This window comes from Phytophthora sojae (genome assembly GCF_000149755.1).
Source record: "Phytophthora sojae unplaced genomic scaffold PHYSOscaffold_10, whole genome shotgun sequence".
NCBI classification, from domain to species: Eukaryota; Oomycota; class Peronosporomycetes; order Peronosporales; family Peronosporaceae; genus Phytophthora; species Phytophthora sojae.
In genome coordinates this window covers 193,303-205,533 of record NW_009258124.1, presented here as the reverse complement: position 1 = coordinate 205,533, position 12,231 = coordinate 193,303, and the positions used below count along the sequence as shown (strand labels likewise).

General features: G+C 51.9%; 5 protein-coding genes across 5 annotated transcripts in view; 3 read left to right on the top strand and 2 right to left on the bottom strand.

Annotated features, from left to right (window-relative positions):
- The window catches only part of PHYSODRAFT_288580 (hypothetical protein), a gene marked incomplete at its 3' end in the record, with an annotated part of 1,338 nt that extends 232 nt beyond the window's left edge, over positions 1-1,106 (top strand). Inside the window, exon 2 of the mRNA XM_009536987.1 lies at positions 1-1,106. Coding sequence (XP_009535282.1) covers positions 486-1,033 — 548 coding nt within the window.
- Positions 1,107-1,381: 275 nt separating this feature from the next.
- PHYSODRAFT_455351 (hypothetical protein) lies at positions 1,382-1,893 on the top strand (the record flags this gene model as incomplete). Its single annotated transcript, XM_009536986.1, has 2 exons — positions 1,382-1,435; positions 1,510-1,893. Coding segments are annotated over 2 exons (438 nt in total), but the record flags the coding sequence as incomplete, so codon positions are not given.
- Positions 1,894-2,103: 210 nt separating this feature from the next.
- PHYSODRAFT_525563 (hypothetical protein) lies at positions 2,104-3,488 on the bottom strand (the record flags this gene model as incomplete). The annotated part of the gene is made up of 4 exons (XM_009536985.1): positions 2,104-2,529; positions 2,606-2,900; positions 3,040-3,187; positions 3,230-3,488. The coding sequence occupies 4 exons, from the start codon at positions 3,486-3,488 to the stop codon at positions 2,104-2,106; spliced, it is 1,128 nt and encodes a 375-aa protein (XP_009535280.1).
- A 2,131-nt stretch (positions 3,489-5,619) lies between these two features.
- PHYSODRAFT_339084 (hypothetical protein) lies at positions 5,620-6,508 on the bottom strand (the record flags this gene model as incomplete). The annotated part of the gene is made up of 5 exons (XM_009536984.1): positions 5,620-5,679; positions 5,787-5,909; positions 5,990-6,200; positions 6,307-6,376; positions 6,478-6,508. The coding sequence occupies 5 exons, from the start codon at positions 6,506-6,508 to the stop codon at positions 5,620-5,622; spliced, it is 495 nt and encodes a 164-aa protein (XP_009535279.1).
- Positions 6,509-6,723: 215 nt separating this feature from the next.
- PHYSODRAFT_433834 (hypothetical protein) lies at positions 6,724-7,146 on the top strand (the record flags this gene model as incomplete). The annotated part of the gene is made up of 1 exon (XM_009536983.1): positions 6,724-7,146. A coding segment is annotated over one exon (423 nt), but the record flags the coding sequence as incomplete, so codon positions are not given.
- Between the last annotated feature and the right edge of the window lie 5,085 nt (positions 7,147-12,231).

Below are 12,231 nucleotides of genomic sequence, written 5' to 3'. Positions count from 1 at the left end.
GGGGAATCGTTGGTCGCCACGACTCGGTGCGTTCTCAAGATTACCGATAACACTCTACGGTACGGGTTTCCTCACCTGGTCGGGGAGTTGGCGCCTCTGGCTGGCAAGTTGCTCGGCAAACGGATTACTTTGCAAGGATCCGTGCGCTTCTTGCGGGATAATGCCAAAGGCCGAGTGACGCAGCTCCACTGGAGGGTGGACATGCTGTCGGCCCTTCTGACGCTACTAGGCAATCTGGAGGATGTAGAACGTGTGTTTGATGGTGCTCGCGTCACCCCTGAAGGCATGGTGAGGGGAAGCTGGGATAACGTGAGTTGCCATAGCTTTAGGCACCGTTTTTGCTGTAAAACCATAGTATTCAAATTGCGGTCTTCATGTCAACAGCACAGCGTCTACTACAAATTGTAGTAGACTACAAAAAATGTATTATACTACCGTACTGTAGTACAGCTTAGGAATAGGAATGTCGGTCGTTCGTGCAAAGAATGGCGTTGCGAAGTCTCCTATTTGTTGACCTCCTTCGAAGACGAAGCATGAGCTCCGAGCTGCAGTTCCCAGAGCCCGAAGAGGCTCAAGGTCTTCTCCACGATATCATGGAGTTCCTTGATTCATGTGAAGACCAACACGCATTGAGCGGCTCCGACAGCGCTGGGCCTGCATCACCAGGCTGCAACCAAGGCTGTTCGACTGGTAGTGGAGACCGTGGCAAGAGGCGGCGAGGGAAAGACTATTCCCCAGAGTATGAGCGTCGACGACGAGAGAGGAAGAAGGCGGAGAGAGAAGCGCTCAAAACGCATGCCCAGCAGTACGAGACGCAGCTCGAACTCCTGCGGCTTCGACGACCAGTTCATCAAACTGAGTCCAAGTGGGGATGGGTCGAAGCAGCTACTACCGAAGAGGAGAAGCGACACGAGGCAGAAGAGCTCAATCGACAGCTACGTGGGCTGCTAGCTCAGTACTTGAGCACAGCTCAGACATTCAAGAACTTACTCACTCAGAACTCAGAGCTTGTTGAGGTGAGTTGTCGCGTTAGTTGAAATACTGTCATGATTTTTGTCTTATTGTGTTGTGTATACTACAGCGTGCTCAGATGGTGTTAGGTAGCAGTCCTCCGAGTCTTTCCCCCACTCCTTTGACTACGTTCTCAGGCTTGGGTGCTATCAGTGCCCATTTGAAGGGGGTGATCAGCCAGCTTCACGCTGTATCAGACTTCGTGTTTGCCTCGGTGTCGCTGTTTAAAGAAGACACGAGCTCCATCGGATCACTGGCGACTGCAGCGTCTCTGAAGTACCAGGATTCTCTGGCGGGTTCGTGTATTGAGTTACTCAGCTCGACACCGCTGACGTGTGACATAACGACTGCAGTGGAGTTGGTATGGAAATTGATGGTCGGGAAGGAGGTGTTTGGTCCTGATTCATCTTGTTACACGATGAAGGTACGCTAAAAGACCCTTACAAAGGAGATTGGTAGGTGTAGACTGATCCTTGTTGTGCGAACTCTGTACTGTAGACGAAGGAATTGACGCCGAGTTCAGCGGAAATGGGATACTCGCTCGACTTCAACGTCCCCGATGCGCCAGAGATTCTTGAGGGTGTGACGCTGATGCGCAAATACGAAGAAGAGAACCGCGCCGTGTTGATCTGGACGTCGATGATGGTGCAAGAGGGAAACCCGTACTTCAGGTCTCAAGGATGGGTCTCGGTCACACGAAATCCGTGTAATCCTGAAGGAGAAGCTGCAGTCCGCATGTGTAGCCGAGTTTCAGGTGTGCATTTCGGTGTACCGTGCAACGGATCCAACGTCGATTTACCTGTTGCTCGAAAGCACCAGCTTTTTGCGAAATCAAGACTGGAACGCGTTCAACTAAAAATGCTAGAGCGTGCTGAAGGGCAACGCTGAACAGTTCGATTCCAGCACAATTGCGTAAAGCATCAAGGGAGAAGTGAAACCCGTCTTTCGTTTACTACTAGTATTTCATTCGTAGCTCTTTTTTCATTATTAAGCTTAGATAGACCGGAGGTTAAAATATTTTCTATCGATATTACGGACGAATAGTAATAAATGTTTAACTGATGCAACTCGACGGGCACGGTGCGGTCGTTTCTACTGCAGAAAGCTTGCCAGATCCCCCCGACCAGTCTCCACAAGCATTTTCTTTTGAAGCAAGTGGTTCTTCGCCTTCATTTTCGCGCCAATGGCCCCCAAAGCGTGGTTCCGAACTTGATCAATGTGCTCGCCCTCGATATAAGTGCATTCTGCCGCTTTCTCTGCATTGAGTCGGTAGTTGACCCGGACAACAGACTCATTGGACGAAGGCGCCGATCGAGCCGCAACCATCCACGAGCACTCTCTGAACGAGATTTTCCCGCTGTGATGAAACGAAATTGCCGCCCAAATGATCAGTTCGCAGTCTTCTTCGTTGTGTCTGCGTAGCAGCCCGACTCCATCTAAGCACTCATTCACCCTCGATCCACCCAGGTCGATAGTAAACTGTTTTTCAACCTCGCCTTCGGTATATGTTCTCTTTACCTGCAAATACGAAGTAAAAAATAGTTAGCTTAGGCCAAACTCCCGCGCAAAGCCAATGAAGGAAATTTTACCGTACCCGTGTCCTGCGCACTTTCAGACTTGGTTCTACCGAGTCCGGCATGGAGAACATTGACGACAGCAGCTCTCTCGCCGAGTCCAAGGTGCATTCCAGCGGCGTCTCGGACGTCAGCTTCGTCGTAGGCCCCAGTTTAGGATCGATCCGCACGTTATAGTGACACGACAGCTCAGGTATCGACGCTGCCGCTCCAGTCACGGGGTTGACAGTCGCCTTGGCTTCATAGTAAATTCTATCCATCGTGGCCATGATCTCTCCCTTCACCGCCGCAGGATCATCCCGCAGAGTTGCACGACTGCGATAAATAACACTAGACGCCATGCTTTGCGAAGAGCTCAGCATGGAGCTGGTCAACGATACAGTCTACACACATACAGACAGTATCAAACAGACACAACGTCAGAACCGGTCTCCTCGCTGGAAAGACTTTATACTGCATGAGCTCCTGTACCTCCATCGTCTGGCGCTTGCTCAGCACCGACTGCAGGCTCTTGGACCACTTGACCTCAGCCGCCACCGCCTTGCGCAGCGACCTGTTCAGCAGCTCCGCCTCCACTCGCTCCTGCTGCATCTCGGACGAATCTCTCAATGACGCGAGGCTTAGACTTGCACCTTTTCCTCCACTCTTCCTCAATTGGGACAAATACATCTCGAGCCTCTGCGCCTGCATCTCCAACTGCAGTCGCTCCTCCTGCTGCCTCTGACGCCGGCGAAAGTCGCGCTCGCGGTTTCGCTCCTTGACTCGGTTTGGGTCCTTCGTAATTGGGTCAAGTACGTCGGGTATTTCGCCCATAATTGGCGTTTCTTCGTCGTAGGAATCCTCGATCATGGCCAGAGCCTCTTGCAACGTCGAGTCATCCTCCTCCAGCAGCACGAAGCTCATGCTGGTCAAAAAGGCTGAGCTGGTCCGACACTCGGACTGGATGTTCACTAACGTAGCTCCTCAATACGGTGCAGTGTACCATACCATATGGTAATGGAAGCCAGTCTCTGCTATGTGAGACACGCGCTTGATAAATTCCACAGTTGGAGAGCAAAATGCTGGTAAAGCGTACGCATGATCTACAGTTAGACAGCGCATGTAGGTGAACCCCATCCAAAGGATCATCTTGGCGCACGCCACTTCGTCGGGTTGTTGCAGTGCTGGCGTGAGGAATGGATTTTGTGTGGCTGTCTTCCGCTTCGAGAAGAACCGTGGTGATAGACCGAAGAGGTACAGCACTACAGTCCCAGCGACCAAAAAGGAGAGCAAATGTAGGACTTTTGCCAAATGATGGCACATTTTCGCTAATCTAGTCAAACGATGACCACCTTCGCCAAATGATGGCACACAACGATATTCACACAAATATTTCAGTCGATTCCATTATTTATATTTTGACCACATAGGACGAGTTCTCGTTCGATTCGTTTTCAGCTATTACTGCTTCGGGCGAGCGGCACGAGCAGCCTCGGCGTGGTAGATGAGAGGAACGTCAAGTTGTGGCCGATCTTTCGGCGGTTTCCACAGCGCCGAGTCCTTGCTGTCGAGTTGCTTTGCGCTCCCCACCGCTGGCAAAGCGCTTCTTCTGGTTGCGTCCTTTAGTGTCAAGCACGTACCGCATGGTTGGGCTGCTCATCTGAACTGACAAGTATCCGCACGCACGCACGCAACCGCGGATGCCATAGCGCACACTTGTTTGGCGGCGGGCGTTGCCACTCCCGGGCATCCGTTGTGCTCTGCGACGAACGAACTTAGGAAAAGCTGACTTTGGCAACAATCACCACAAAAGAGCACTCGGTCTTGCTCGTGCAGATATACACGGTTCGATTCTTCCCAAGTGCGCTTGTGGTACTGCACAACGCTTCTGCCCTGGGCCAGTACAAAGGCTTTGATGTGGTCGGTTGCATCTTGTCGAGTCGCGAAATTCATCTTTATTCGAAATGTTATCAGTTGTCCTTCGGCCACGGTACATTCAGTCATGGTCGCAAAGCAACTCGACAGCAAGGACTCGGCGCTGTGGAAACCGCCGAAAGATCGGCCACAACTTGACGTTCCTCTCATCTATCACGCCGAGGCTGCTCGTGCCGCTCGCCCGAAGCAGTAATAGCTGAAAACGAATCGAACGAGAACTCGTCCTACGTGGTCAAAATATAAATAATGGAATCGACTGAAATATTTGTGTGAATATCGTTGTGTGCCATCATTTGGCGAAGGTGGTCATCGTTTGACTAGATTAGCGAAAATGTGCCATCATTTGGCAAAAGTCCGCAAATGTAAATACGATCAGATAAAAAGGTAATACCTGTACTGTTGTATCATTTGAGACAGTTTCAAACGAATGATGCTTAGGCGCCATTTAGAGTTTTCGAGATAAATGCGTTTGAAGTTGACCAATCATTTTTCGGAAATAACCGGACACCAAACTTTCGAAAGTGGAAAGCACACGTAAAAAGCGTAAAAACACTCTTATTCGATTGCTTTTAGCGCGAACTTTCCGATAATAGAGGATGTTAGCAACTTCGTAAATAACGACTCAAATTTACGGTCAACATTTTTATGTGTTTAGTTAAAACGAAATCGTCGACAGTGTTAGCATTCTCGTATCCGCCCATTTACGAAATCCAACTGACTCCCAGCGATAGAGGCCGCCCTGCTGACACGAGATCCCTGCATCCGATGCCATGCTGCTTCGCGCTCTGGGAGCCCCGAGTGACTGATCATCCCAGGCGTTCGAGGCTCAACGAGCACAGCGATGCGTACTGCAAGAGGTACTTCCGCTTCACAGAGGATAAGATTCGCCAGAGGCACCAACCTGGAGGATTTTATCGTCATGACTTTGTAGATTCGTCGCCAGTTTGCTCTCGTACGCTTCCCCGAGGACACAAAAGTCGAATGGTAGCAAGTCGCACTTGAGAACCTCGATGTACACGGTAGTAGTAGATAACGGTTGCGTACTCTGCTGCAAAAACGGCGTTTGGATACCGGTTAGCCCGCTGGATCGCAAAACTCGATCGGTATCACCGAACACATCTCAGACCGAGCTAGATAGTTGTTTGAGGACGGAATACGTGTCGCCAGTATCGTCCTGCATCTGGACGTTGAAGACCCAAGCTGAACGTGGAAAAGTGAAACGCAAAGCCGCATATTTTTGATCGGTAACTCACTCTAACGGAGGGATGAAGTGTCGAAAATGGTTACCTTGTCAACGATCTGCTTCTGGAACATCCGTTTCAGTGTCTTGATGGTCTTCGTCTGACCCTCCACCATCTCTCGGAGGTTCTGGTTCTCGCTCTCTGCATCCCTCCGCAGCATTTTCTGCCTCTTCGCCAAATTTTCACAAGCCCCGAGAAGTAAATCGTCGGCATGTCGGACCAAACTGCTGCTGCTCGCAGCAGAGGCACTCGGGTGTGTTCCTTAGGCACGGTGTAGCTCGTCCGCTTGCTCTTGTAGTACCGTTGCTTCGACGTGCAGTTCCAGAAGCTCCAGGTTTTGGAGGTCTCGGGATCGGTTCCTGCCTCGAAGAGCGAGTTTCGCCTTGATACGAGCGATTTCTTGTAGGTCGATAAAAGCTGCTTTGTCGAGAGGGGCGGCCCTGGTACTGCGGCGGCATCCCTGTTTCACAGTACATGTGAGAGTGGTCTGGAACGGTACCAACGGGATGTCATGAAAGCTTTCTTCGCAGCAGTCGGAGGAAAGGTCAGTGGTCCCGTTGTCGCACTCGTCGATGAGGGCCAGCGCCGTCTCGAAGGCCTTGAATTCATCGTAGTCCACGGTGTTGTAGCGTGGGGCTCAGGTTGAAAGCCTTGCCCTCATTGCACGTTGGTAGTTACTGCGGTTGCAGTCTCTTATCAGCTGGCACAAGTTGCAGTTGCAGTTGCAACGGCAATACTTGCTTGAAGCCGTGGCTCGAAGAGCACCATGGCGCACAGGAGAGCTTCCTCCTCACTGTAGCGAGAGCAGGAATGCCTAAAGCTCGTAGTTATTCACTTTTCCTATTGCTCCCTACTAAGCAATACAATCGGCAACAACAACTTACGGAAGTGCCAGCTTCCCCAACACTGTCTACCGTTTTCGTCTCGTGGACGTACTACAAAGTCGACTTTAGTGAACCTTCGTTCACACGATGATGATACACCGAGTCAAGACCGCTGAAGACGAGTCCGTCGCTGCAGACGAGACCAGTGCGGTGGGCGTCCCGCTGCTCATTCCGGTGGTCGCGCCTCGAATTACGTCGATGTCTCACTCAGCTTTAATCGAGTGGAAGAAAGCCCGTACTGAGTACGAAGAAAGCGTCAAAGCCCGCAGCAAAGGTGATGAAGAGCTCTATGAGCGCATGAAGGAGAGCGTCAAGAGCACCATCGACGAGAAGTTGCTGCGTGCGCTATGCACCTACCGCTGGGGTGGCCTGTCCAAGGACGATGTGACGGACGATCGGATTATGTCGGAAGTCCGGGCTATCCCACAGCGGGTCAAGAACGACACCCTCCCTGACGTTGATCTGTTCAGCAAACAGCTACGGCTCGACATGTCCGAGTCGGATGTGAGCGAACGTGTGCTGAAGTACTTCATGCAGTGCAACCAACTCATTGAGGAAAATGGCCTCGTGGCTTGTTTTGAGGGTGAGCACGGCTCGAAAGAGAAGTGCAAGCTCTTGATTGAGTCTCTGTCGCCACGCGAGCTGAAGCTGGAGGTGAAAAATGCAATTCGTTTCCAAGCACCAGCTACGCTCAAGGGCGAATGCAAGCTGCATGATCTGATCTTGGCGAAAGCTCTCGAGCAAGATCGCGACTTCCTGCTCTCGTTATGATGAGCAATTTACCAAGACGGAGAAGGCTCCTAGGCTGGAGGGACGTAATGCATTGGCGGACATGCGTGGCACTGGCCGCCGTGGCTCTGCTAGGCCAAAGGAAACTCGCAACGGCGAAGAAAATCGCGTGGTGAAAGCGGCGTCAAAAGCGCCGGTGGAAAAAGTGCGACCGGCGGTGCCGGATGTCTGAAGTGCGGCGGTGCGCATTACGTTGCGTCGTGTCCGAATGCAACTGATGAAGAGAAAAAGGAGCTACCCAAGAAGTTCCACTCGAACCGCGTGGACAAAACGCGGATGAAACGCATCACGGAGCGCCTTGGTGGTGTGCTTACCATCAAGTTGAACGACGTCCTTGAGCTGCGGTACTGTGCAGACACAGGCTCTAACTGGTGTTTGATTAGTCGCCGAAACTTTGACGAGCACGTTCGGCTGGGCTCTGGCGTGCAGGCAGAGCCACTGCAGAAGCCGGTGGTGGGCAAAGCCGTTGGCAGGCATGATGTGGAGGCCCGTGAGTCCGTTCGACTGCACATCCGACTGCATACTGCTGCAGGTCCCGTGGAACCCGCCGATCCCGTTACTTGCCTTATCATCGAAGAGGACGAGGACGAGTTGATTGTCGGCAATGATGTACTGCTCACGTTGGGCATTGATGTCTGTTGTTAATTGGAACAACTCGCAGGAAACAGGCTGGAGCAAGACGATGATCCTTTTGATGTTGAGGATGATGCTTGGTCTGGACTCGGTGATGATGATGAGATTCGTGCGGGGTAGAGTGGCTGATTGAGGCAGCACTAGATAACGACTCTTCGATGGAATTTATGGATGAGCTAAGGCGCATTGCGTTGAAGCACGCCATTTGGCACTTGGTTCTGCGTGATGATCCTCCTGCTAAGGTCCCTCCATACAAATTGCGGCTGAAAGAAAACGCAAAGCCGTTCCGATGCAAAAGCGCGTCAGTACGCACCACTACAGAGCGCGTTTCTCCGGGATTTTAACAAGACACTGGTCGAACTGGGTTGGGTATACAAGAACCCCAGTAGCCGGTGGGCGTGTGCTGCTCTACCTCTCCGGAAGCCGAAATCGGACGAGTTCCGTAGGCTGTCGACTACAAGCCTCTCAATGCGATGACTGAAGCGATTGCCGGCCTCATGCCCAATCTGAAAACCAAGCAGGAGCGGGCGCGAGGCATGAAGCACTACGGTTTGTTCGATTTCATCCGGAGTTTTGGGCAACTTGCGGTGGCTGAGGAGAGCCGTGAAATGCTCTCTTACATGACCGATGAGCGTGTGTTTAGCCGAACCGTGTCATGTAAGATAGTCGTGATTCTGCTCTATATTTTCAAGTATCGATGGAGGATTGTTCCGCGGAGCTACGGCATGAATACCTGCTCATCTGGATTGATGATTTACTACTTTTTGCGGACCCTATTGCCCAGTACCTCTTGGTATTGGAGAGATTGTTCGACCTCGTGCACGAGTTTGGACTGAAGTTGAGTTTGAAGAAGTCTTCGCTCTATCAGCAGTCTGTGACGTGGTGCTGGAAAGTAATCGACCAGAATGGCATTCGTCACGACCCGAAGAGGATCGAGGGACTCACAGCTATGCCGCTGCCGCGGACGGCAGGGCAGCTTCAACAGTTCATCTGCGCGACCAATTGGATGCGCGATTCCCTGATAGACTATGCACGCGTGGTCCAGCCCCTACAGCAGTGTCTGGACGTGGCGTTGAACGGCAAGCGCAAGACGACGCGTGTTGCATTGGGGATGCAGTAGATCTGAATGAGGAAGAGGTCAACAGCTTCAACCAGGTGAAGATGCTGTTGCAGCAGTCAGCGCAGCTCGCATACCCTCGCGATGGCGCAACCTTCTGCTTGTTTGTGGACGCTAGCGACGTTGGGTGGGCCTCCATCCTCACGCAAGTGGCTGCGTGGAAACCTGGTGTTGCCGTCACCGACCAATCGTATGAGCTGCTGTTCTGCAAGGGCGGCACTTTCCATGGTGCGCAAAAGCATTGGCACGTCATCGAAAAGGAAGGCTACCCTATTGTGCTTTTGTGCGAAGACCTCGACTACGTTCTGTTGCGGCCCGGTGGGTTTAAGGTCTTTTGTGGCCACCGCAACCTCATCCACGTTTTCGCCCTTGGCCAGGAGATTAGGAAGCACGTGAGAGGCAAACGGCTTCGCTGGTCCGTTAAGCTTATGGAGTTTCGCTACACGATTGGCCACATCGAAGGGACCAACAACTTGTGGGCCGACCTGATTAGTCGGTGGGGCGGCAGTGTTGCTGCGACCACGACTGTGTTCAAACGAGTTACCCGGCTCCAGGCTCGTGCTCAACGTCGACCATTGCTGCGTCCGTTGGACCAGGACGAGTTTATCTGGCCGACGTTGACGGAAATTGCTTCGACGCCAGCGGCACATGCTACTGCAGCTCCGACTGGTTGTGAGCGAGATGACAATGGTGTGCTGTGGTGTGGCAGCACTATTTGGATTCCAGCAGTCGCAACAGAGCTCGTGCAAAGACTGTTGATCATTGCGCACTGTGGGACGCAGGGGCACCGTGGTGAGGCGGTAGTATTGAACCACCTTCAACGGGCGTTTACTATCGAAGGCTTGGCCAAGATCGTGCGGCAATTCCTGCGCTCATGCTTGCTGTGCCTGCATACAAAGGGGGTAAGATTATCCCACGACCATGGGGTGAACTGTGCCGGGCTGATACACGCAATGAAGCGCTCCACTTCGACTATATCTCGGAGATGGATTTGATACATGGAAGTACCTGTTGGTGATGAAGGATAATTTCAACCATTTTTGCGAGCTGGTACCCTGTGACGCTCCTACCAGTGAAGTTACGGTTGAAGGCCTATTGGGATGACACCGTCGTTTCGACATCCCCTCGCAGTGGCTCTGCGACAACGGGACGCATTTTAACAACCATGTGATGACCGAGTTATGCAAACGTCTGACGTGCCAACAAAACTTTGTCGTCGCCTACCGCCCGTGGGTGAATGGCTCTGTGGTCCGTGCGAATAGGGACATTCTGCAAGTTCAACGCACCATGATACTCGAGAACAGTATCTCGCACCAGGATTGGATCTACTTGGTGCCACTCGTTCAGGCCAACATGAACCACTCACCGGTGGCCTCACTGGCCAACAGAGCCCCCGTTGAAATTTTTACCGGTTTACCGTGCCCGCCCCCAGCCTATGTACTTTACCTACCCGGCCAACAACCGCGTGAAGTATCGATTTCGAACGCGTCGATCGGGCAAGCGCTGACGCACTTGAGACTGAGTAATGAGGGCATGCATCGGGCAGTTACCGAAAAGCGTGAGAAGATCACACTGCTCAACAAGAGAAAGTCCAGGGGGACCAAGAGGCTGTTCCAGTGCTCTAACATCCTGTACACTCCACACCCCGAGCCAAAACTCATCTGCAGCCGAGTACTGATGGAAACCAAGGTGATTCTGGGCGGGTAGGGCCTTGTGGGGCGAGTCCATGCCGTCGCTTTCGTCGAAAACCGGTTCAGCGCGCAAAGTTGAGGTACTGGCCCTCTGTGCCACACTTCCGATGACATCGTCGCTGAGAAGCTGGCTGTTGGGAGGTCGAAGCGTGGTCGAGGTCATTGTTGGGACGAAAGTCAGAAAGAAGAATGTCCATCAAAAGACGAACAGAGTAGCGGAGGAAATGCAACGATGCGTACGACTTTCAAATACGAATCCCTGCATCAGTGATGAGAGACAGCTGTCGTAATGTGTAGGATTGGAGTTTAGAGAACTAATTATGTCCGAATCGCCTTTTGCCAGCAGGGTTGACCCTTTGTATGAAATGAGTGGTCTCCGAACGAGAGGCCACTCATTCAAGCCGGAGTCCGGGTGATCCTCTTGCAATGGTTGCGCATTCAAACAATTATGTAGAGCTGTGCAGCTATCAAACTGTAGCAAACTGTCCGTCTGAAAGGTCATAGCAAGGAGACCATGCCAAGAGCTGCTTGTAAGACACCTTGTCCTTATACTACGAGGTGCCCCACCGCTCCCATCAAGGTCTTTATTTCTTGCTGTCCGTCGGAGTGGCATCTCGTTAAAGTTATAATGGGCTAGCGTCTGCTTACATTTTTTATTTTTTTTAACTTGGGGCCGTTCTTAAGTTCCCGGTCCCAACTTGGGACTCCCAAGTCCCTGGACGAAATAGAGCGATTTGATTGGCTTTCAGAAAGCGGGCTAGGTTTATTTCCGAGCTCGTTTTGTCCCATCATTTTCGAGTGGTCGGGACGTGGGACTTTCGCCCTAGCTACTTCATTTCTGCACTAATGCGCGCCAAGTGTGCACCACATTGTTACGTTTCGAAAGGGCTATCTGACCATGTTCTTCTTTCACCGTAGTTCGCGGTAGTTCCCGAGAGTTAGGAAGTTTGACGGACGAGGGGTATCGTCCCGTTCGTCCCGGTCCCAGCTCCCGGGAACTTAAGAACACGCCTAAGCCCCTAACTCTCGGGAACTACCGCGAACTACAGTGAAAGAAGAACATGGTCAGATAGCCCTTTCGAAACGTAACAATGTGGTGCACACTTGGCGCGCATTAGTGCAGAAATGAAGTAGCTAGGGCGAAAGTCCCACGTCCCGACCACTCGAAAATGATGGGACAAAACGAGCTCGGAAATAAACCTAGCCCGCTTTCTGAAAGCCAATCAAATCGCTCTATTTCGTCCAGGGACTTGGGAGTCCCAAGTTGGGACCGGGAACTTAAGAACGGTCCTCAGTTGTTGACCATAGTTTTTGATTCGTCATGGTTTAGCCACATGGGTTCCAGATCATTTCTCCGCCTGTAGTTTTGTGGGTCAT